This window comes from Pteropus medius, unplaced genomic scaffold (genome assembly GCF_902729225.1).
Source record: "Pteropus medius unplaced genomic scaffold, Ma_sr-lr_union100, whole genome shotgun sequence".
NCBI lineage: Eukaryota > Metazoa > Chordata > Mammalia > Chiroptera > Pteropodidae > Pteropus > Pteropus medius.
This window is the reverse complement of record NW_024349796.1, coordinates 128,828-155,231: the sequence shown is the minus strand read 5'-3', so window position 1 is coordinate 155,231 and position 26,404 is coordinate 128,828. Positions and strand designations below refer to the sequence as shown.

Genomic DNA, 26,404 nt, shown 5'->3' with positions numbered 1-26,404 from the left:
GGGATTTGCCTCCTCCCACGAGTGCATTAAAATTACAACCAAATTATAAACAACCAACTTGGATAATTACCTGAATTCTAGCTGATCGCATATCACTTATATCTGAGGGTATAAAGAAAAAGCCACATAGAGACCAGTAGTAGGAGGGGTAGAGACATGAACCAGGCTGGCCCACACCCATGGGTGATGGATAAACACTGGGAGGAAGACCATAGTTGCAGAGGTCCCCCTGTAGTAGTAAGAGGCCCAAGCCCCACACAGACTAAGGTTCCAGGAAGAGGGGTTCCCACAAAATCTAACTTCAAAAATCAGTGGGGATTCTGACCAAGTGAGACAGAAGGAACCTGAAAACCCAGACATCCCCCCTAAAGGGCCCATGCACAGACTCACTTGCCTGCAGACACTCACCCTGGGCTCTGGTGGAGGGTCAGCAGCTCCAGAGGTGCAAGAGACATATGAGGAGAGGCTGCGTTGTGTGGTACTGAGGCAAAGGCTCGAGGGACAGCAGCCATTGTCCCTTTCTTGGGGCCCCTCCAGACAGTCCACAGAGGGGAGCCATCTTGCCTGTGTGCCCCAAAGCCCCGCCCGCTCACACACACAGAGTCAATTCTGAGTCTGCACTGGCAGATGAGATTGGCCCACCCCACCCCTGTGATTGCCTCAGACCCTGCCCCATCCAATCTACAAATTATCTGTGGCAAGCATGTTGCTAGGCAACCATCTCCGCCCTGCACTTTCACTGGGCCACTCAGCTCACAGGCCACTTTCGGTGGTGACAGGGCCACCAGCACCAGCCTGAGGTGGAGGAACAGCTCGTTGCCCAGCAACCACCCCACCTTTTGCACTCAGCAAGAGGTGCACCGGAGAGCAGCAGTCCTCAGCTCATCACGGGAGAAACTCTGTGGCAAGTAGCCACCGCTGCTATAGCTGCAGTGTCTCTTGAACTTAATCTTGGGGGTTTATAGGCCTGAAACAGCAGCAGGTGGCCACTGTGTGATCTGAGACTTTTGCAAGAGGCCACAGGCTCCGCACCAGCACCGAATCTCAATTTCCATTGGACTGACAAGATCGGCTCATTCCACCCCATAGCTTCCTGAGGCCCCATCTCACTCACTTCTCATATTACCCATGGCAGACACCTTGCTGGGCAACCAGACCCACCTAGCCCTCTGGACAGGAGGCTCTGTTAGCAACAATCAACAGGCCTCTGCTCACACAGCTCTGGAAATAATGCCAGTAGTGGGCAACCAGCTCCAGACAGAGATACTGTCTTTTTTTTTTTTTAACAGATCTTGGGTGTCTGTGAGCCCGAGGATGGCAGCAGTTGGTCTTGCTGTGATCTGAGACTTTTACAGGAGGCCACAGACACAGCACTGGTACCAAACCTGAAACTACATTGTTCTGGTAAATTCTGCTCACTTTATGATGGTGACTCCCTGGGTCCTTGTCATACCCAACTCACATATCACACAAAGGCTCTTTTAGCTGTGGAGCCTTATGGGCAGCTGGCATGCAGCCTCAGGACTTGGGGCATCCTGGACCTTTTGCTAAACTGCCCCAGGACTGGTACCGGGGGCAACAAGCCTTGGCTCACGGTATTGTCTCTCCCATTTATCTCCAGACTCAATATGAGCAGCAATCAATCTTGGATCACTTTGTAGCTTATAAAAGGTAGTCCTGAGAGATCAAAGGCAGTGTCTGACTCTGAGTTGCACAGGTGCCCCTCCCAAGGTGCCACAGAACCAATACACCCGAAGGCTGGCATCAGACCACAACAGAGCACCATCTGACTAGCCCTGTAAGAGGCATATCAAAAGGGTGGTATCAACAGGAACACAAGCCCACTGGGGCAAATCCCACTTGGAGGGGTCAGTCTCGCACAGCAGCTCATACCCTGTGGGTGTGGCCAATCCTCTCAGCCAGTCAGCTGAGAGTCAATCTCATCCACTGACATGCTAACAGCAATCAAGACTTAGCTACAACAAGAGAATACACACAACTCACACAGAGGAACATACCCAGAACCTCTGGTACAGGTGATCAGGGAGACTATGCCACTGGACCACACAGGACATATACTACATAAGAACATCTGGCCAAAGCTGGGAGATATAACAAATCTAATACATAGAAGTGAAGACAGAGAGGAAAATTAAATGAGAAAACAAATAAAAAAATGTCGCAAATGAAACAATAAGAAAAACTCCAGAAAAGAAACTGAAAAAAAAAGGAGGCAATCAACCTACCAGAGACAGAGTTCAAAACACTAGTTATAAGGATGCTCCATGAACTTAGAGAGAGAACAGATAACCTCAGAGAAGACTTCAATAGAGAGACAATAAGCATAAAAAAGGACATAGAAATCATTAAAAAGAATCAGATGAAAAATATAATAACTGAAACGAAGAATACACTAAAAGGAATCAACAGCAGAGTAGATGAAGCAGAGGATCAAATCAGTGACTTGGAAGACAAAATAGCAGAAAATGCCCAACCAAAACAGCAAAATAACAACAACAATGACAATAATTAATAATAATAATAATAATAATGATGATGATGATGAATAAAATTTAAGAGACCTCTGGGACAACATCAAGTATACTAACACGGGGTCCCAGAAGGAAAAGAGATAATGACAGAAAACATCTCTAACCTGGCGAAGATAACAGACATACAAGTCTAGAAAGCGCAAAGAGTCCCAAACAAGAAGAACCCCAAAAGGCCCATACCAAGACACATCATAATTAAAATGGTGAAGGTTAAAGACAAAGAGAAAAATCTTAAAAGCAGCAAGAGAAAGGTAGCTAGTTACTTACAAGAGAGCTCCAATACCCATGATCAAATTGCATATATTCTTCAATGCAAGGTTGGTTCAATATCCACAAATCTATTAATGTGATACACCACATTAACAAATAGAAAGATAAAAATCATATAATATTATAGATGCAGACAAAGCATTTGACAAAATCCAGCATTCATTTATGATAAAAACCCTCAGCAAAGTGAGAATAGAGGGAACATACCTCAACATAATAAAGGCCATATATGACAAACCTACAGCTAACATCATACTCAGTGGGGAAAGGCTAAAAGCATTTTCCTTAAGATCAAGAACAAGACAAGGATGTCCACTTTTACCACTTCTATTCAACATAATTTTGGAAGTCCTAGCTACAGTACAGTAATCAGGCAAGAAAGAGAAATAAAGGGCACCTAAATCGGTAAGTAAAAAGTAAAACTATCATTAATTGCAGATGATATGATACTATATAGAGAGAACCCTAAAGATTCCATCAAAAACCTGTTAGAACTGATAAATGAATTCAGTTATGCAGCAGGATACAAAATTAATATTCAGATATTGGTTGTATTTTTATACACCAATAAAGAACTACCAGAAAGAGAAATTAAGACAATTATCTCATTTATAATTGCATCAAAGTCATTGAAAAAAAAAATGAAGAAGATACAAATAAATGGAAACATATACCATGCTCATAGGCAGGAAAAAATCAACATCATTAAAATATCCGTACTACCCAAAGCAATCTATAGATTCGATGCAATCCCTATCAAACACCAATGGCATTTTTCACAGAACCAGAAAAAAATAATTCAAAAATTTATATGGAACCACGAAAGACCCCAAATGGCCATGGCAATCTTGAGAAAGAACAAAGTTAGAGTTATCATGCTATTTGATGTCAAACTATACTACAAAGCTATAGTAATCAAAATAGCATGGTACTGACATAAAAATAGACACATAGATCAATGGAACAGAATAGAAAGCTCAGAAATAAACCCATGTCTTTGGGTCAATTAATTTCTGACAAAGGAGGCAAGAATATACAATGGAGTAAAGACATTTAAGTCTTTAATCTATTTTGAGTTTATTCTTATATATAGTGTAAGAAGGTGGTCCAGTTTCATTTTTATTTTTGCAATAAATGGTGTTGGGAAAACTGGACGGATAAAAAACCATAAAACTCCTAGAAAAAAAACATAGGCAGTAAACTCTGACACTGCTCTTAGTAATATTTTTTTCTGATATATCTTCTCGGTCAAGGGAAACAAAAGATAAAATAAACAAATGGGACTACATCAAAGTAAAATGTTTTGCACAGCAAAGGAAACCATCGAGAAAACGAAAAAGCAACCTATTAAACAGGAGAAGCTATTTGCCAACAATACAACTGATAAAGGGTTAATATCCAAAATTTATAAAGAACTAATAAAACTCAACACCAAAAAACAAATGGGCAGAGGATGTGAATAGGAAATTCTCCAGAGAACATATAGATGACTAAGAGACATATAAAAAGATGCTCAACATAATTAATCATAGGAGAAAAGCAAATTAAAATCACAATTAGATATCATCTCATACCTGTCAGAATGGCATCCATCAATAAATCAATAAACAAGTGTTGGCAAGGATGTGGAGGAAAGGGAACCTTCATGCACTGTTGGTGGGACTGCAAATTGGTACAGTTGCTCTGGAAAAAGCAGTTTGGAGGTTCCTCAAAAAATTAAACATAGAACTACCTTATGACTCAGCAATTCCACTACTGGGTATTTATCCAAAAGAAAAAAACTAAAACACTAAATCAAAAAGATATATACATCCATATGTTCTCTGCAGCATTATTTACAATAGCGAAGATATGGAAGCATCTTAACTGCCCATCAATAGAAAACTGGATAAAGAAGAGGTGGTACATACATACAATGGGATATTACTCATCCATAAAAAAAAAAAGAAAAAGAAAAGAAATCTTACCATTTCAACAACATGGATGGACCTAGAGGGTATTATACTAAAGTGAAATAAGTCAGAGAGGAAAAGATGAACTCCATATGATTTCACTTACATATGGAATCTAAAGAACAAAATAAACACACATAAAGGAAATAGCTTATAGATACAGAGGACAAACTGGTGATTACCAGATGGAAAGGGGTTTGGGGAGGCTGGGTGAAAAAGGTAAAGGGATTAGAAGTACAAATTGGTGGTTACAAAATTGTCATGTGAATGTGAAGTATGGCATAGGGAATATGGTCAATAATATTGTAATAACTATGTATAGTGCCAGGTGAGTACTAGACTAATCAGAGTAATCACTTTATTATATAAATGTCTAACCACCATACTGTACACCTGAAACTAATATAAAATAATATTTAATGTCAACACTAATTGAAAAATAAAAATTAAAAAAAATTTAGCCTACCTGAACTAATATTATTGTTAACCGCCCTCTCCAAAAGAGTAATTGTTTTCTTGACACAACGAAAGTCTGAACTACTAAGCTTCAAAAGAACAACAATCACAAAAAAACCCCACAAATTTAACCAATGCCAGTTGGTACCTGTTTTTATTTTCATGGACAGCGAGGATAAGAATTTAGACACAAATTCCAGGTAGCCATCTAGTTTGTTCAGAGTCAGAAATTTATATTTTGTGAAATTAATTTATTTTGAAAGGCTAAAAACTCCCAAATAAGATACTCTAAGTCACTGCAAATTAAGCTTCCCTCATAAATACAGTTGTTCTCTATTTCTGCATTTTCCCATGTATATTTCTGTACATGGATATATCAAGTTATAATAAGACATTCATATGTCTTCAAATATTATATGTACATATACACATATTACTTACATACATAAACACATGTATAGATGGATATATAATGTATACACACAAAAAAGTTTTATGTACACCAACATCATACATCACTGTGAACTGAAGAAATTATTTTACCTGTCATTTACTCATTTCTTCTATGTGGCTCTCCTGGTTGGGAGAGGGTTGGTATAAAAATTTCAAGAGAAATGAAAACTTTGTACTACTAAATGATTATGTTTTAAATATCCATTTCACTGCATTATTAATATACTAAATACATAATTTATTTTTTCCTGTTTTCCAGCATGTAGCAAAATCTACATAATAAACCACTGCAAGCTTCCCTGTGAGTCCTCATTGACGCTCCGTCTAACTGGGGACCTCTGCTCGCCGTGCCTGCTGGGCGCCAACTCCATGCTTGATCTGTATATTCTGTGCGATGCTCAATAAATATTTTCTCTTACAAAGGCCTCAATTTCATAGGAGAGACCATGTATACATATGTTTAAAAAGCACCAAATTCATGAGTGGACAAACAAGCAGGTTGAGCACACTGTCCCCAGGGAGTGGTCAGGGAGAGAGTCTGCATCTTGTCCATGGCCTGTGTCTCCTAGAATTCTTTGACTTGGGAAGCACAACCAAGGCCATGCCCCCAAAGACACAGAAGCTTAAATACCAGGCAGAGCACAGGCGAGGTGAGAAACAGAATGTTAAAAGAACCCCAAGATATCAAAGACAAAACAGAGCCATCCTGAGACTTTTTCATAAATATAACCAAAAGCACTGAGAAAGCACCGAAAAGAGAATTGCTTTCTTACAATGTTAATCAATATTATTTAATGCCACGTCTAGCTAAAACCATTTCTTACATCACTGCACAAGTCACACTTCCCAAAGGCCTGGACAACACCATTACGTTGGTCATTCTCTGGTCATTCTCCTCTGATACCTACTCTTTTCCTGTCAACTTCTTATAAAAATGTGCTACCAGAAGAAAGTCGGGGTGCCCTGCTCCCTGGTGTAATAAACTTGCAGTTTAGAGAAATGGAGCCAAAATAGATTAAATCCTAGCTATGCCACAACACTAGCTCTGCGACCTTGAACAAGTCACTTAACCTCTCCATGCCTAAAACTCCTCTGTGTAAAATGGAAATAATTATAATATCTTCCTATAGTTTTCATGTGCAGATTAAATAAGTGTACAGAACAGTACTCAGCTCAAATGAACCTCCACGTAAGTGTCCACTATTTTTATGGTTAAAAAGAGGGAATGTGAATGACCTTGCATGCAGCATGCTTTGAATCACAGTCTTTAAAACTACGAACTGCATGTTTGTCCAATATGTTTCTCCGAAGTATCTTAACAAATGTATACTTACATAAATTCGGGGCACCCAGATCAAATTTCCTGATTAAAGCAACGAGCCTAGATGTGTACAGTGGCAAGTATTGTGTATGTATTATATACTCACACTTAATTGTCCTTCTATTACTCACATTCTCATATAGAGCTTGAAGAGTCTCCAGATCAACCACAGAATTGTCCAAGTTCACAACGGCTGTTGAAAAAAAAAAAAGACAAAAGAAAGAATATAAATTGCCATAAGCCAATGAAAAGATGTCAGCTACTGTGAGCAGTGGTGACTCTCCCCAGAATGGTGTTCGTGACCCAGCAGTGAGGGGGTGCAGGGGCTCTAACTTCAATGCATTCATCTGCCCCACTTCAAAGACCACGCCCAAGGAATTTCAGCAGGGGCAAGGGTAAAGAGTCAAAAAGTTCACTTGCTCTGTAAATACAAAAGCTCATAAATATGGCCCAAAGACAAACTGTGTCTTTCAAGGACCAACTGCATGAATCTGAAAAATATGTTTAATATTGAAAATCAGGCCAATCACTTCTGTTACTGCCACATCCTAGTTTTACACTAAATGCTCATATCTGTCAATTTACCTAAAGGCATATGACAAAGGTTAATTCACTAAACTGATGGACTTTATACAGAACTCATAGATGTGTTTACTGTTATAACTCTTTAAATTATTATAATAAAAGAACGATTCTTTGATCATGGTATTGAGATCAACATAGATGCATCCTTAAAAACCTAGTCTTATTATATAAACTACCCATGCAGAAACAAGGAAGAAGTAGAATAGATTGTCAAAAACTGGGAGTATGTTCTTAAACACATATTTTGGCCTGGGAGGTATATTGTATTTCAAAGTGTTTTATAACTCAGTTTCGACATAGGTTAATCAAAAGCATTCTGCATAACCCACATACATATTAGCTAGAAATAAGGTGAATTTGCCTTGACCAGATTTGTGCCAAGCAGGCAATGAAGCTCTTGTGGGACTAAAGATTTCTGGAAGAAAAATCACAAAGTGGATAATCACAAATTGGTTAGATTTGTTTTGATAACTGAGTCATTTTACAATGTCTTTTCTCTCAAAGCTTAAAGTATACAAGACATTTTCTAGTTGACTCTGGCAAAATCCCAAAAAAGAATTACAAAAGACAAGTAAGAAATTGAAGCATATGATGGATGAAAATTTTAACCAAGATAATTTAGCATTTCTATTTGGAGCTGGGAACACAGCCCAGATTCACCAACAAATAGTATAGCAAGTACAATATGATATACCCACACTAAATATTTCACTATCTCCATTTCTAAAAAAATTAGGTTTCAAATATCAATCTAAGAATTTAATTAAGGTGCTCAGACAAATCTTTTCACTCCTTAAACCACGTAAGGCAAACATATGACAAACTGTTTAATGTTTAAAAATAGTAAAAACACAGCCCAACTCACTTTGACTATATCTCAAAAATTAAATAAAAGGGATTAACAAATGAAATCACTAGAGTAATATGGCTATAAATAATGTAACGAAATTCATAAAACTCAAATAAAGATAGAAAGTTCATGTATGAAATTGCTCTCTTTGGATTTGTGCAGAGTCTACCCCTTAAAAAAATAAAAAAATCTTACAATGAATCTAAAGGTCTCTGACTTTGGAATTCATTAGCTAATAATCCAGTATTTCTACATTCCTTTGGTGATATAGGAAGAGATTGATGGGAAAACTATGAAAGAAATGCTGGTAGTCAACTTAGTGTACAATTTCATTCTGGGGACAAGAAAAAGAAACACAAAATCATTCATATTCAAGTCAAAACTCTTAAAAGATACAATTGTCGTTTGCCTTTATCCATCATTTAAAAACATAATATTTTTCCTACAAGTTTTCCCCACATGAATCCTTACTTGTGAATATACTGAGGATCTTCATCTTTTAATCTCATGAAGTATCAGGTACCTAAGAATAAATCTTGATAAATGTCACATGATCCTAAACATAGATACATATGGCCATAAGCAAGTCCACAAGTTTCTAACCCATGAAACCTCATTTTTAATCATCCATAGGAAATCTCAATGGAAAGCAACACTATTACTATTTCTCCACACAATGTTGGCTTAATTGGCTTTGCACTTACTTGAGAGATGCTAACACAATTCAATGAGAATCAGCAGTTCTGACAGAAAAATGTAGTCCTGCTAATGCAGCTGAAAACGAGCAAGATTAGATACTGGCAGGTGAACGGGTGCAGTGATAGGAGTTTTAGACGGGAAATAAAGATAAAACATACAATTTAGGGAAAGTTAATGGTACTGAGGTGCTATACTTCTCAATATAAAAAGCACATTTTAATATTTCAGAAACCAGGACTCGAACAAAAGTTCACATCTTACTAAATTTTTAGTGGTGTCGTCCAACGCTCCCTCTCGTAAAATGTGTGATTAGGTAAATGGTACGCTTTCAACTGATAAAATTCTAAAATCAAGGAAATAAGATAATACATTCACTCATGTACCTAACAAATGTAAAGTGAATCTTATAATTCAGTGACTATACTAGCTAGCAGGTGGGTTAACAGTTACTTGAGTAACAATAATTTGAAACTGGAGTTATTGGATGTGGATGTGCTCAATTACCTGGGTCCAAACACCTGCAAACCTGCAAACAACTGGTCATGGGTAGACCACTCCGATCAGATCTCTCGTTATGGCCGTGCTAAGAACTGTGTGTGTGTGTGTGTGTGTGTGTGTGTGTGTGTGTGTGAAACTTTTTTAAATGTGGAAAAGACTCAAGGAAAAAGATATCCAGAAATTTCTTAATTCCATGTCCAACATTGCCACCTTCTTCAAGAAGAAAACACCTGAGTACTGAGATTATATGAAGGTGATAGTCTCTTTATTTCTTCCAAAAGGAATACAATTTTTATGGGATAGTTTATTAATGTGGAAGAAACAGAGACCATGGAATCAAACTTTGCTGGGTTTAAATTTAAATATTTGTTTCATGCTACATTACTTCAAGTAAGTCACTTGACAAGTTTTAGTTTCTTCATGGGGGAGAGGGGAGAAGGAAATGATACAAAATTCTAGCAATGTTTTGGTTTTTGTGGGGACCAAATGGAGAGCAAGTAAAAAAGATATGGCACGTGCTGCTTACTGTTATTTCCCTCTTCAAGTTTTCACAAAAGTTCAACTTGTCTGGCCCCTAATAAGCCTTATTATCTAACCCAAAGTTTAAAAAGTTTCTTTTCTTCTTTCTGTTTGTTTTAGTGTCCTCACACACCAAAGAGAAAAATTCCAACTGTATCGATTAAGGGTTGGCAGTCTTGACCTGACTGATGAACTTTTAGAACTAAATGTATAGCCTGACATACGGCTATGGGTGCTGTTAATTATATTCTTTTTTACTTAGTATTTAAACTATTAAGCATAAGACTGAGATTTCAGAACATAAGTAAAATAAAAATTTAGTATAGTCAGTGATAAATCTTTAATTCAGATTATTTTACTAATATTCTACTACATGCTAATGTGATTAGAGGCTCAACATTTCACACTCATTTCCTATTCCTGGCTCTGAGACACACAGGAACACCCATCGTTGTCTAGGATTCATCACATTTCCTGCCCTCCACTCCCCTGCCGGTCTATAAAGCAGTTTTAATTAGTTTCCTATCACATACATAAATATTACTTCAATTTAACCAAGCAGCATCTGTTCTGTTTTATGTAGAAGGGCGTGAGGACGAAGGAGGCGTTGAGAGGAAGTGCTGGCCTTTAATCCATGTTAAGAGATGATTCATTTACTTGTAAAATATGCTAACTTTCCAGGGTCAGAACACGTGGAGATTTTCACCATTCTCTTCAAACGACCTGCACATGACCCTGCGTTAATAATCACCCCAGGCCCAAATGGACAACAATTTTATTTTTAAGTCTAAAATCTTTATAAAATGCCAAAAATGTGATATAGAAGTAGAAGAACAAAGTACTCTTTCTGGTTTTTCTATGAACAGGCTATGTGTCTTTGATCAAGACACGAAGGATCCCTGAGGCTCTATCAAGAGGGATAATAACTATGTCTCTAACATATGTTTATCATCTGGAAAAAAATCAGCAATTTTATATCCTGATTTTTATATGCTGGTTAATTCAAGAAGTTTTGGAATAATTTATGTAATTAATTTTAAAATGCATATTATCTGTGAACACACTGGTTAGAAACTAGAGACAGAGCTGAGAATGTGTTAGATTAAAATTAGTTTCAGCATTAAACATTTGCTTGCAATAATCAAAATGTGAGACCCTAATAGCTCTTCCCTTCATGACCACTGGTACACACTTGCTGAGATCCGTTAAACCATGTTGTTACATGAAGAGTGAAATAGCCTATTTTAGAACTCAAATAGCCAACTTAATTTAACCTAAGATATTAAAAATATCTCTAAATATCCAAACAGAAAAATCTATTTTCTTTTTATTTTAAAATATTGCATTACATAAAAATAATTACATAAAGAGCAATTCAAAATGATCCGGGATTACAGACCCAATGTAGCAAATAGTTGTATGCTGGACGCATGACATTGTATACACAGGCACACAAGTGAGTGACAGCCACACCTTTATTACATTCCCTGGGCACTTGGTCTTTGCTAGTAAAGTGTTCTCCATAGCCACCTTCTTCAACACCAGAAATGTGGGACACGTTTCTTATTCTAAACTTAAATTACCCAGAGACTAGAGTGCGACATAACACATCTGTCTGAATGTCTCCACGATAAAAAGAATCCTGTATTTGCCCTTCCAATCAAAGAACTGCACAGAAGGGAGAGGACCATACCTTAAGAGCTTGTGTTAAACTCATGTAAAACAAAAGTTCATGAATTATTAATTATTAGACAAATTTGTAAATGTTTCACATATTTCAAGTAGCTGGAAAAGTAGTTCACTTTATTGGCGTAATTCAATTTGATATGATTACTCTGGTTGAATGCAACATTTTAAGCTATGGAACACTTAGTGTCTAACTCCAATCTTGGTTTTTATTTTAATCTAGGGTCTCCGCAATGAGACTGAGGGCCCCTTGCCTTAATAGAGACCTCCAAAAGTAGATAACGTAATGATGTTTATTAACAAGAGTATGAGTTATCCTTTTCTGCATAGCAAATTACACTGAAGCTTAGAGGAATAAAACAATAAACATATATCATCTCTCAATTTCTGTGCATCAGAAATCCAGGTACAGCTGAGCTGGGTGCCTTTGTCTAAAGGTTTCTCATAAGACTGCAACCATCATGTTGCCTAAGGCTGAGATTTCATAGGAAAGTTAAGCAAGAGGATCCCTTCCCAAGCTCACATGGCTGTTCGCAGAATTTGGCTCCTGAGACTGAGGGCCTCAGCTCCTCCCTGGCTGTGGGCTGAAAGCCTGGCTCAGTTTCTTGCCAAACGGATCTCTCCATAGAGCAAGCTCAGAGTAAGGAGCTGGCTCTCCTGGAGTGAGAAGAGCATGAGGACAGGCCACCTTCTCACTGTAACCTAATCTTGGAAGTGACCTCTGTGATATTCCATTCATTGCAGGTCACTAGGCACACCTCACACGTAGGGGAGGAGATGACACACAATTCCCAGGAGGTGGGGAACTTTGGAGGCCACCTGAGAGGCTGTCCACACTCCAGGTTGCTAACTCATGGCTGTTGTTCCGTGGATTCAAATCTCAACTTGTGGTTCTCTATTGTTGTCTACTATATACTAATTTTGTTGACATTTTTGCTTTCCTTTTAGGCTCTCAGTTCACAGAGGACACGGAGAGGCACGATATTTCAGTGGAAAGATAAAATGCGCTAGTCAGGAAAGCTCGCTTCTTGTATAGATGTAGCCTATAAATCGGCTAAGACTCCTAGTCTCTGTGATAGAGATTATATGAAACACTATATTCAGAGAAATCATACAGACAGACCCTTCCCTCTATATTTACATTATCATTCCTGCAGAAGAACCTAAGTACATAAGAGGCTTTGAAAAAATATCTTTGTTCAATGTTGAAAAGTTGAAATAGGCTGAGGTTAGTATTCCTGAAAATGAACTAACTCGACTAAACAAACTGAGTATTCCTTGAGATTACCCTAATTGTCCTTTCATAAACAACTAACTTCACTCTAGCTGACTTCACAGTTCAAAACATAAAACATAAAGATAATAATATGTAACATCATATTGTCATCTGACAAATAGCTCTAGAAGGCAGTGGGACACAACAGGCTGTGGAGTCACACTGGCTCCACCATTTATTACCCATAAACCTAGAGCATCTCAATTTCCGCATCTGCGTAATGGACTTAATAAGAATACCCGCCCTACTGGGTTTCTGCAGTAGATTAAATTATATAAGTAAAATGCCTGGAAGGAGGGCTATGCACGTAGCGAACACTCAGAAAATCCTGGTTGTTATTATCATCATTCTGACCCTTTTAATATTCACATGTAAAAAATATTTTACTAATATCTCTCTAAATCAGTGTCTTGGTTGAGAGATTTTAGACAAATTAGGTTGAAAACATTCTCAGCATAAAGAAAAATGACAGTTTCAGTTGTGCCAATGGGAACATGGGAAACTAAACAAGTACCCACAGCGAAACCATTGACACCGATTTTGGTTAAGGTACATGGGAAGGGGACAGAGTCAGCAGAAACTTAAACACAAAATGAGTACAAATCAGCCAGTATTTACAGTTCGTGCCCGCTTCCCGCTGACAGAGTAAGAAAGAGTGCAAGGGCTTAGAGAAACCATCTTTACCCCATTTGGAATTCAGAAGCCACAGGAAAAGCTAAGATAAAGTTAGCCTTGCAAACTGCTGAGAAGCAAAGACCTTTGTCTGAGTTGAAATTCATCTAAAGTAACAGAGATGAGAAACCTCTCTCATTTAAAAGACCTCCAAGCTTGTCATCATATCCTAGCCACTGGGAACCAAAATTTTCTAAGAGATCTCTATAAAGAATTGTAAGCAGCTGGTCTTTATACTTTAAAATTGGGAAAAACGATATGTGTGAAGTTAATGTCTATTTCACTCTACTTGAATGAAATGAAAAAATTTTACCTTTTATGGGGAAGTGGTTGCTATTCAATTTAGCCGACAATATTTATTATCTCTTTTGTAAGTGCACTTTAAGGATCTGGAGCTATACACTCCCATATCCAGGGAAGCTCACAATATAGTGAAGTGTAATTACACTACAACATCGGTGCAAGGTAGAGCTTGTGCACATAAGAGACATAAAGGATGCAATTGTGAGGTGGAAAGATCCTTCAAGTAACAAAGATCTCCAAGTGAATGACTAAGCGATGGTCCAAATCCCAAGAGCATCGCCTGACTTACAGATCACTTCATTTAATTTTGATGTGAAGTGTCTTCGGTTAAGACAGCAGGGTAAAAACACACATTCCATTCTGCTGTCTCCTAAAGTTCCACTAAAACTACACTGAGACGAACTCGTAAGGGCTGAAAGAGAAAAGCGGTCATGACAGCAAAATATGGAAGCTAGTCGCATCTGATGCCACAGACCTAAAATGATGAATACGCAGCTATCAGTGGGGATGCTGAGAGCCAGCCCCGAGGCCAAGGAACTGGCAGCACTAGGCTCCTGTCCAGCCACAGGCACGGGGGTGGGGGGGAGCGCTGGAAACATGGGGCTCTGGGTGAGTGGTGTCAGCCCATCAGCTACACCTCCACGCCAGAAATGGCTTCCCCAACTTTGTCAGGTTTATTTTCTTGAGAAATTAAGTCTCTGGCCAAAGGGGCAGCAAGCACTGTTGCAGGCCAGAGCCCCACACTGAAAACATGGCAGCCATAGGCAGCGCTGGGTGTTGAATACAGAACCCCCACCTTCAGCCAGCCTTCGTCCCCAAACTGGGGCACACACAGAACACTGCCAGACAGACCTTTACGGCCCGGCCGCAGGCCAGAAATTAGAAGTCTCTGTGGAATCTTACCACCTCATGAGCAAAGATAAAGACTTTGATGGTTGCCCATCAAATAATGTATCCAGATAATGAACTTATAACCAAGGGGCCCAACAAAGAGGTTCCCAGCTTCTCATCAGCTTTTACCTCTCCCACTTTTCAGCCAGGATAATCAAGCAACTAATCTTCTGCAGAAAGCCTCTAACACAGATGCTAGAAACTAAAATTCAGGAAGAAAAAAAAAAGGCAGTAAAACCCCTCCAAATGGTTTCCAACACTCGCTGTCCCCATAGTCTCCTCTCCCCTTTTCTTCTTAATGCCACCCCATCAGGCTTTTGCTCTGATTATTGAGTCACCAGCAATTTCGATCCCATGAAATCCAAATGTACATCTCTGGCCAAAGGGGCAGCAAGCACGGCTGCAGGCAGCATTTGACATGGTCAGTTCATAATTGCTTCCTCTTGACACATGTGCTTATTTGGCGTCGAGGATGTCATTCATTCTCTCTCTCTCTCTCTCTCTCTCTCTCTCTCCCTTTTCCTCCAACTTGTAACACTTCCTACTTCTTAGGCTCCTTCTCTCCTCAGACTCTTATTTTTGGAAGGTTCTAGAGTTCGATCCTTATACTTCTTCTCACCTCTGCCTATACTCATACCCTTGTTGATCTGATCCAGTCTCAGGGTGGGTGTGAAATCCTCCCACAGTTTCGTCTCCAGCCTAAACCTCCTTCCTGAACCCCCATCTTGTAGAGCAGCCCTCCCAGCGTGCACACCTGGAACTCTAACAGGTAGACTCACTCGGTCCATACTCTCCCCTGTCGCACAGGGAGACTCCACCTACCAGACAGACGCACACACGGGCCGCCCTAACTCTCTTCTTTCTCTCACACCCCACGTGTAACATGCTGCTGGTGCCACATTCCACACACACGCAGAACACAGCTTCACCTCACTCACCGCTGCCACCACCCTGTTCCCAGACACGCCAGCTACTTCCTGGATCCCTGCAAAAATGGTCTTCAAACACAAAAACATGGCGATAGAAAGAAAATAACTCAATCCAATAGACTATATGGAAAATAAATGTGAGATAATTTCTAAAAGTAGATCAAAAATAAAAGAAAGAAGAAAAAGTTAAGAAAATTAGGCTAATTCAGGCCAACATCCCAATAATAGAAGTTCTAGGGGGAAAAGATCCGTTTTCCTGAGAATGGAATTCAGTGAGTTTGGCAGCAAAAATGCCAGAGCCACACACTGCCTCTGACCACGCTTCTGCCAGACAGACAGCGCCCGCGCAGGCTCGGCCCAGCAGGAGCCTGTCACGTCATCCTGATGTTCGCAGGGCTCACTCGCGCTCTTGCCCACTCCCCGAAGCGGGCTCTGAAAAAATTCAAGGACTCTGATGCTAGAGGAGAGACCATAACTTGGAAACTTTTTCAGCCTATTTTCTCTTGTAAACCTTTATTTAATAACAGAAATATTCCTCTCTTTGTACCCAGCTAAATTTGTGGTTGTCTCTGCTTAAAAAAAACTAAACAATATAATGTTGAGGAATACTCAACATTATAAAGAATATCTATATCCTGGTAGAATTAAAGATAAATAAGAACTAAATGCCAAAATCTTGCATTTATTAGAAAGTAAAATGAAGGTTACAGGGACTAAGTGAGGGGGGAAATGTTATTCATTCATGCTTGTTTATAACTTAGTCCTCCCCCTGCTTAAAAGGTTGGCTCATTTTAGGCTAAAGTGGGGAGTGATGTCAGTCCTTTAGTAATAGAGATGAGTATATTTGAAATATAAATCAATTCTTGACAATTAGCCACTTGATAATACGGCAAAAGGGTTAAATATATTTGTATTGGTTAAAAATTGTTTTCAGCTGTAAAAATGATATCTGAGAAATAATGACAAACGAAATTGAGATAGGTTGGCATTAATTCAGGGACTGAAAAAAGGTTAGTGCCAAAAAAATTAGTGGTCTTTAAATGTCTTTTCCTCATGTGGGGAAAAAAAAAAAAAGCTGCCGCAGCTCCATCCATCACATTCACATTCACATTCGGTAAAAGAAGAAAAAAGGAAAGCAACAAGAAGGTACTGCAATGATTATTAATTATGAATTCTTAGCAGACTTCTACTTATGTCTCACTAGCCACAATAGTTTCCCATGGTCACCTACAATGAAGGACAGGCTGAAGAGTGTAGATGATGGGGACAAACAGTTTCAAGTTCCAGCCTATGCAATCTCTGAAACACCCCCTGACTACCCAAACACCTGCCATGGCTCACGGAGGTCAGACCTTGCTGACCTCTTGATTCCATCCTTTAACATAAATACAGCCATCTTTCAGATAGTCCTTCTTTTGTATATAAATATGTGCTCTATCCCTCCAAGATTTTTAAAAACCTGGTAGCAGAAATCTTGTCTTAGATATCATCAGCTCACGTCAGAGTGTTCTACATATAGTTAAAAACCAAAAAAAGATCATAGGGAAAAAAAACAAAAGTCAAGATTGAACCTTTAGAGAGAAGCCATAATGGCTTACCCTATGAAAGAGACTCTACAAGTCACGAATTTGCATTGCCGGTCCTATAAACCCCTGAAGGCAGCAAAGCCTGAGAAAGCAAACACCAAACACTGGCTAGGGCAACGATATAGATATAGATATCCACTGTAAACAGTGCCACGTTAGCATAACTGTTACATGATAATGAAGGAACGAACGGAGACATAAAGAGTAAAAGAAAGGTATTTCTAGAGAAAGACACCTCCTTTTCCTCCTTCACACCTACTGTCTGTAGTGGATACAAGTTGTCAGCTTTTACTTACAGGAGTTTCTAGTACTGCCTAACTGTCTTGCCAGGAAGATACAAAAAGGAAAAAGAAAGAAAGAAAAAAAAGTTTAAAAACAGTTTGTTAGAAATGCCTAGAATATTATCTCTAAATTTTTATTCGAAACTCAGTAAAGCATAGAAACCTTTGCTCAGTACCTGTCACTGTGCAACTGGATGACAATGGAGTCAAGAAACGTACACAGCATTCTATTAACTCGTCAGAAAATACTAATGAGTTAATCCCAGCCTGGGAACGTGCACACCTGGGAAGTCACTTTAAAAACTGTCAAAACGTGTTAACAAAAATTTCTTAAAGATGCAGTCAAGCAATTTTTAAAATTTTGTTTGGTTTTGCTTGGCTTAACCTAACAGAGCCAGGAATTTATTAAAACTTACATTTCTCAGGAAGAGGAAGATACTTGGTACCACATTCATCTGAACATTTCACACTTGATAGGATGAAAGGAAACGCGATGTTTGCTATCCTTACACAGCCTGCCATCAAGCGTGCCTGAGCACCTGGGCATGCGGGCTTGTCATAGACGCTCGCAGCACAGGAACGCCCACGCTGTGCGAAATTTGTCGGAAGACACGGTGCTACACACTTTTAACATACAAGGGAAACACACAAGTTCTTGAACAACAGTTCGAGTAATTCTGGATTGTCTAAAGATCGTAATAAATTAAATGACAAATACACCAATAGCATTTTGTAATTCCAAATTAAAATAGCGGCATTCTGTTCCTTATATTCATAAGACTTGCAAACTTTACTATTGCTCTCCTCATTCAAACTCTCAGTTTATATATTCACATATTTATTGAGAAGTTTTAATTTACCCAAATAATAACTCAAAAGTCTTGTCGTCCTCCAAAATTACTTGAAACTTTAAACCTCCTGCTCTGGATTTACACAGACCTGAATTTAAAACATGGATCTGTGACTATGTAGTGTGTGTCTCTGGGAGAGACCCCGTAAGCTGAGTGTTTATTCACATGTGAAATGGGCATACTAATGTTAATATCTCCTTCGAAGATTATTGTCAGGGTTACAGGTAAGTCCTTCACTAGTCGCCACAGCAGGCACTCAAAAATGGAAGGTTCTTAGTTTTCTCTAAATGTCTAAATATCATATATACTTTTGTAGATATAATTACTTTTATAAAACAAAATTTCAATTAGAAAATAAGAAAGTGTATATCACATGATTATTTGGGCCTTAAAAGTATGACAGACAGCACATCAGAATCGCACATCTATATCCAACTGGATAACCCCCAGCTGTACTAGAGGCTGAGCTAAAGTACTTAACAGCGGGAAATGGGTGATTTTCAAATCATCAGGTAGTGTATAAATTACGCTATGGTCAAGAAATGTGCAGATGTCAGTAGTACTTGAGAGGTAATTCTTTTTTAAAAAGGACACCTCGTGATGGAATGACATTTATCCATTACATATAAATTAAAATTTGCCAATTAAACAGTGTGATGTTGAAAGGGAACCGTTTGTCAAGATATATTCACTTCTGAAACATGCTTTTAAGTATCAGCAATTGATGCAATCATTATAAAACATTTGTATTCATCCATGAAGAAAACAGTATCTTCCTGAACACATCATTCATTCACTCATTGAACAAACATTCATAGAATTCTAACCCTGCACCTGGCACTCTTCTCAGCCCTGGGGCTACGGTGGTAAACCTACAGACTCACTTCCTAACCCTGCAGAGTTTAAACTTTATTAGCAAACTATTAAAACGCTGTATGCCCCCAAAAGGAAAGTAACCTCGTTTTTATAGTATCCTATAATTTAGAAGTGATACTAATTTATACTATCTCCTCTTTTCAGGCAGTTTAACCTGGTAGGGTTTTGTTCTAAGGTAGACAGAGACAACGAAATGCCACGATTCTATAGATTTTGTACTTAGCTACAGAAAGAAAGGCCTTCCTGCTGGACAGAAATGAATCTGATACCGGACACACCAGTGACTGGTGCATCTCAAGTGTACTTGCTTATACAAGGTTAACATAAGTTAGTGATTAAGTCAGTAGGCTTCATACACCTATGGGCCTTGTTTATAAGCTCTGTACAAGTTAAATTGTTAGAGAACTGTGCGTTTAGTTTGAAAGTCAGTATGTCGCCTTCTTGTCTAGGCAGGGGAAAAAAATGGATACCAACACTGCAATCCTTTTGGAATAAAATCTTTAAATGCAAACATGATTGTACTGTAGACTGTTTAATCTGGCGATATTGTATTTCATTTCTGTTTTTGGAAAGCTTTGCTGATTTGACCATACCGGTAAGACTCAGGGCTTATCTCAACTGTTTAGATAAGGTTTATTTGACTTTGGCAGGTGACAAAATCTAGGGTGTGGAACAAAGGAGGTAGAAAAAAAGAACTGGCATATTCCCAGATCGTGTTTATTTTAAGCATAGTGTATAGATGACCAAATCATTTCAAACAACGTACTGTACTTTGTGTAAAACATCCACTGTCTGTTGAATGTTTTCTGTAAACCAGCCCTGCACAATGTCCTTTATTGGGCATGAAGGCCTTCACCTTCTCGCTTAGGGAAACACATCTGCTTTTGTGAAGTGGAGGCCAGAAAGACAGTGCCCTCGCTTGGAGGGTCACGTTTACCACTGTTTCGTGCTCTGAAAAGGCAACAGTGTTAAATTTTATTGTTAATGCAAGCACATATACTGCTTCATAAGCACAGAATCTCTGAGAAATTTAAAATGCCTTATGCCAAAATAACTTTCATATAGCTAATAATCATACTTTTCAGTGTAATTCTATACGAACTTGTCTGACTTTAAAGAAACCCAAAGCGGAAAGCTTGAACTTACAAACACAAACACAATGATAAAATAATTATGTTTTTAAATTCCCTTTTAAAAATATTTCACCTAAACAAGCATTTAAATAGCTTCTTCAGTAAGTTATACATCAATATGTTCTGTGTTTATATATTGGCAGACGTGTTGAGGTAGGGGAAGAAACAAAGAAGTTATGTCATTGAAAATTAAAAATGCATCAAAAATGAGGAAAACTTGGCTGTAACTTGTAACATATGACTAAGATTGGACCTTATATACCAAAACTTGATATGTTATGGGAATTCTTTTCATTGTATTATAGAGATAGCTTTGACTAACTTGTGCCTCATGACTGCTTTTCTGAAATACTTGAAAATATGAAAAATTAAAGAATATATGTTTCACTGTCCAGAGGAATGAGGGATTAGTTAAACACGAGGAGGAGTTTCAAACGTTCGGATTTCTCTGACAACGTTTTAATGAATAAAAGTTAATTCTAGATCAAATACAAGCTTTTCAAATATAAGATGGAATGGCTTCTATTCCAATTCATCCACTCATATTTTTTGAGCTTGAATTAAATTTGGATAGCTATCTGGTGAATGGAAAGCCCACGATTGGAGGATTTTCTTTCTTCTCTCCACTGTCCTGTCCCTCATACCCCTTCTGTATAGTTCAGGAACTACCACCCACTGCTCTGTGTTATCTTGACACAAGACACTACCGATTTTGCTTCTCCCAACCCCCTCTTCCTCCTTCATTAAATGCCCACTGACTTTCAGCACTTCTGCAACTGCAATGCACCATGCATTTTTATTTAATTACACAAGAAACACTCATCCTTCTCATAACTTACATTTTTTGTTTTTTAATTAAAGAAGATCATTTTCATTGTCAGAGCTTCCAGACATCCTTTTTCCCTGGCAAAAGATGGGCGACACCATTCAGAAAAGCTTCAGATGGAAGCCCTCGTGAGAGGAGAGGTCTGACCTACCCTGGGTACCAAGAGCTGTCACTACGGATTTGCTCCATCATATAACACAAGTTCCAAGAATCATCTTTCCCCCTGCCTACAAGTAAATAAAAATTACGGTTCAAACTGAAGGTGCTCTATAAATAATAAATGTTTCTTAAATATTCTATCCAAAGAACTGAACTAAAATTTAAGAACATTCTCCACACTCCCACATCTACCACTTCGACTCACCAGAAACCCTCCGTCATCATAAAATTTTGCTGTCTTTTTCTTAGCCGCTCCTGTACATAAATAATCTTGTGAAAATTTTGACGGTTAAAAAAAAAAAACACACACATTACTTCAAATTTCACAATTCCCACACGTAAAGAACTCCTTTGTATTTGTGTTTGTTCTTTTCTTTTAAGGTGTACAGAGTCTATCTGAATGGCTGTTGGTGGCTAAAATACTTTGCCAAAGCACTTAAATTTTAGTCTTGGTTGAAATCATGATCCTCATTGTTTGGGAAGAAGCGGTCTCCTCTTACGAGACTTCCCAAAGAATATCTCGTCCCCTTCTCATTCTTCTCTTTCTAGCTGAGGAGAGAGTGAGTACACTCATCTTCACTTGCCAGGCTACCCCTAAGAGCAGTCGATCTGTCCCAGAGTTCCTTCTAGTACAGAATTAAAGAGTTAAAGGTTGAGACTAAAAGTTAACTCCTTAGACTACATAGTATTTCAGCACTTTAAGCCTTTCACTAAGTATTCTGAAATTACAACTCGAGAGCCTCGCAGATGCTAGAAAACTGATGTCATTTCTTTGTGACACCCAGGCCTTTCGCTACATGCAGCAGATTATAGGAATATTTCATTCCCGAGACGATGGCCGAGAAAAGGACGACTGACCTTCAGAGGCCAGCCCATGCCACTCTGCGGCAGTGAGGCCCGGAGTGCCCACGACTGTTCATGGAGCTGTAAACTAAACTTCAAAAGTGGGCGCTGACCAACGAACATTAATAAACATGTATTGAAACAGAAATTAGGGACGAAAGACCACTAATGAGTAAATTATATTTAGAAATAAATAAATAATGTCAAAAATACAAAGTGTGCAGCTTCAGAACTACTTAAACATTTCCATTTCAAAAAAATAGCAGAGCCTGTTAAGTTTCATTGAAATAAACTCAATATTCCTAAATTTCTTTTTTTTTTTTACCAAATATCTAAATAATTCAAAAGTCTTAACTCAGTTAAATAAGGTAACGTTACCATATCCAGGTACTTCATGTTGAGTGAGATGTAATCTTTTTTATTTTTAATGTTATATAGTAGGAAAAGTTTATTGAGGTGGCTTTCAAATTCCACATTACAACTAACCACTAGGACACTATCATTGTTGCTTTTGGGCATAGTATTAAGAATAATATCCATCATATTCTGAAAAGACCATTAAAGTACTTCTCCCGTTTCGGCTACATTTCTGCGAGAAGCCAGATTTTCTTCACACATTCATGTCAAAACAACATAGAACAACAGAATGAATGCAGAAGCAGATACAAGACTCTAGCTGTCTTCTATTAACACAGACCATAAAGAGATTTTCAAAAATGTAAAGCAATCTTCATGAAACACATTGCTATTTTCTATTTATTAATTTTTTTAAAAAAGGCAGAAGGACATAATAGAACGGCATTGAAACGGCAGTCTAATTCTTTGAAGACATAAATCAGACCATCATTCCTCTGCCAAGGGCCTCTAATAGCATTCCATCTTCCTCAGAGTAAAAGGCAAAGTCTCGATAAAGGCTACCAGGCCTTGGCCAAATGCCTTCCCAACTTCCCTGCCCCTTGCTCACTCTCCCCAGACACACTCAGCGACTTGCCATAACTTTACTGAGCCACATTTTTACCTCAGGACCCTTGCACGTGACTGCTCCTCCTCCCTAGCATGCTCTTCCCTCCGGTATTTCCAGGAGCCCTTTTCTCACACCCTTCAGATGCCACTTTCTTACTGACGCCTCCCTCGCCTCTCTGTGCTCTGTATTTCCACTCCCTGTTTTGGTTTATTTCCTCCATGGCACTTATCACCATTTGACATACCATACATTTTGCATTTTTTTTTTTTTTAACTCCCCTACTGGAATGTAAGCTCCACGTGGCATGGATTTTTCTGTCTCTTCTGGTTTGGTTTCTGCTTCCCAGTACCAGGAATGGAACTCTGCACAAAGTTGGTACTCAGTAAATATCTGAGTGAATAAATCTGAGTTATTAAATATTGGAAGAAAGAAAGGAACAAAAGAAGATGGTAAGAATGAATGATGATCCCCCAATATTGATGTCAATGCTGACATCTTTCTTTGTGGAAAAACAGGGCCTAGTGGTTAGAACAGTACAATCGGCCACCTTGATACATTTCCCCACTCCCAGAACCACGTGTTACTAAGGTGATTACAGTCTTTGAATTCATTCTCTCCCTTTTCCCTCTAATTGGTACAGACCTGGGACACAGAGAGACACCCTCCACTCTGCAGCTTTCTCTGGCAAAGCACATCTAAGCATCACCTGAACCACAGAACTGACAGCAGACAGGATTAGGGAGTGATGATAGAAGGAATTTTAAAGTAAATCCTCCAGCATCCATCAGATAACCTCTTTTACAGGAGTCTTTTTCTCTCTCTGTGTCTTGACCCCCGACCCTCTCTACACAGAGTGAATGTGAACTCTAGCAAAACAGTAGAGAGCGCTATGAACAGCAACTATAACCACTAACCAGTAGAATGGTTACTAATTATGAACCAGAGATAAAAAAAACTTATGCACCATTTTTGCCAGCTTAAGTCACCGATATGATCAGTGACATTTACAATGCTCAGGAAGTACAGAGCGCACTCTAGCTCCAACCCATCTGTGTTTAAACCATGGTCCTACCACTTGCTGGTCAACTTCCTTTTGCTACTCTAGCCTCGGTTTTTTCATCCTTAACATGAGGATAATAACATCAACTACCTCATAGAGTTACTGCAGGCCCTATACTAGCAACTTTATGTGTGGGCTATTATTATTGTTGTTGTTTTATTATTATTATTGTTATTATTATTATTATTATTATTATTATTATTATCAGCAATTATATAACCTTAAATTTAGAATGATGAAATCTGAGAATTAAAAGGAACCTTGCAGATAATATATTTAAATGTCACGCTCAATTGAGAAATTCTCTGACACCTTAATTCATAAGGACTTGATAATATCGAGAGCACTGAGAGAGAAGCCACCTCCTAAATTCCACTATTTCCTTAAATAAAGCTGTTATTATTCTAGTGGCTCAAACAGGAGAAAACCATGCTTTACAACCTATCACAGAAATAACAAAGTTCATACAGGAAATTAGGAATATGGTTTTTCATCATAAGCTTTTCTGTACTATTTGGTTTCTAAATCATGTGTATATAATAATTTCATGAAAATGGTTAATTTTACTACATATTCAGACGTGTTTGGCTAAAAAGTGCTATGAGGGAAGTGCAGATCGCGTGTTCACGTCTGACCACGAAGAAAGATGCCAGACGGTCAGCATGAAACTTCACTCCCTCAGCCACGCTCAGGGATAACACGCAATCACACCACTCTGGTGTTGTAGCCATTTCGTCTGATTTCTCAGCACACTGGGCTTATGGGGAATAACTGTGATCGCATCTCCAGAATGTACTGGCAGGAACAGGACACAGGTGGCTCTATCAAGAAAAGTAGAAAGTGCTAATCATTTCTTCCTCTTCTCATCTTCAAAACATCTCACATAGAACTCTAAAGGAATCAATTTTGAAATACAAACATGACTTTTTTTGGGGCGCTTTCCCTTTCCCCAAAATGACAGTCCAAACTTTCATCCCTCTCAAGGATTATGTGACAGGAATATTTCCACAAAAACCATACCTTTAACACACAGTGGTGTGGTTATTACAAGCTTACACTGAGTGTTCATATTTGAACTCCGCCTCCACACACGCCCCATGTGGTTTTGGGCTATTCCTTTAACAGTCACCTAATGACAGATCCAGCATCACAGGAGGAAGCACCCTGTGCTGAGCTGCAAGGAGCTGTCACAGGCTTCACAGAGCTTACCCTTCTGCTGGGGGAGTGAGGGGGAGACAGCCAAAATAAACACACAAACAAATACTTGACACATAATTCAGACGGTAAATGCACTGAAGGAAAAAAAATACCCCCAAAGCTTTAGAACAACCTCAGGTATTATGTTTCTCCTTCCCATAAAAGTATAATCAAAAAGTCTAATTGTGGAACAATGTCATAAAAACATAAGCTAAGTTTAACACAGGTTTTTTGCTGAATCTGTAATGAGAAACTTATAATACTCCATTTTACCTTGATTTAATAATATATGTGTGACTTAAAATGATGTATGAGGTCTTTCTTTTTATAAGAAACTCTAAGTAATGAATTCATATTTTAAATTAAAGCATATTCTGATATTAGATTACTGAAAGTACGTTTTAATGAAAGCGTACCTATCTCACATGCACTTTTCTCCATGACAAGGCAGCAAATGACAAAAAGGTCACACAGCTCACTGGATGGAGCCCACTTTGTTCTCAAATTTCTAATTCTAAGTGACTTTACATCTCAATGAATACCATTGGCGAACCCTCCCAACACCATTTACTACATTTTTAATGTCTCAATAAATATAATAAACAGGTCTTAAAATTCTACATCCCATGTAAAGAGAACACTTAACGGTAAAAAAAAAAAAAAGGACATGAGGCGATTTCTAAGTGAGCCTTGTAAACTTGAGTTTCATAAAGAAA

At 38.5% G+C, this 26,404-nt stretch overlaps 1 protein-coding gene across 1 annotated transcript in view; it reads right to left on the bottom strand.

The window, feature by feature from the left end:
* Positions 1-26,404, bottom strand: part of FMN2 (formin 2) — a 325,489-nt gene that overhangs the window by 179,349 nt on the left and 119,736 nt on the right. The window contains exon 11 of the mRNA XM_039883627.1: positions 7,136-7,197. Within this exon, the coding sequence (XP_039739561.1) occupies positions 7,136-7,197 (62 nt within the window). The remainder of the gene's footprint in view (positions 1-7,135; positions 7,198-26,404) is intronic.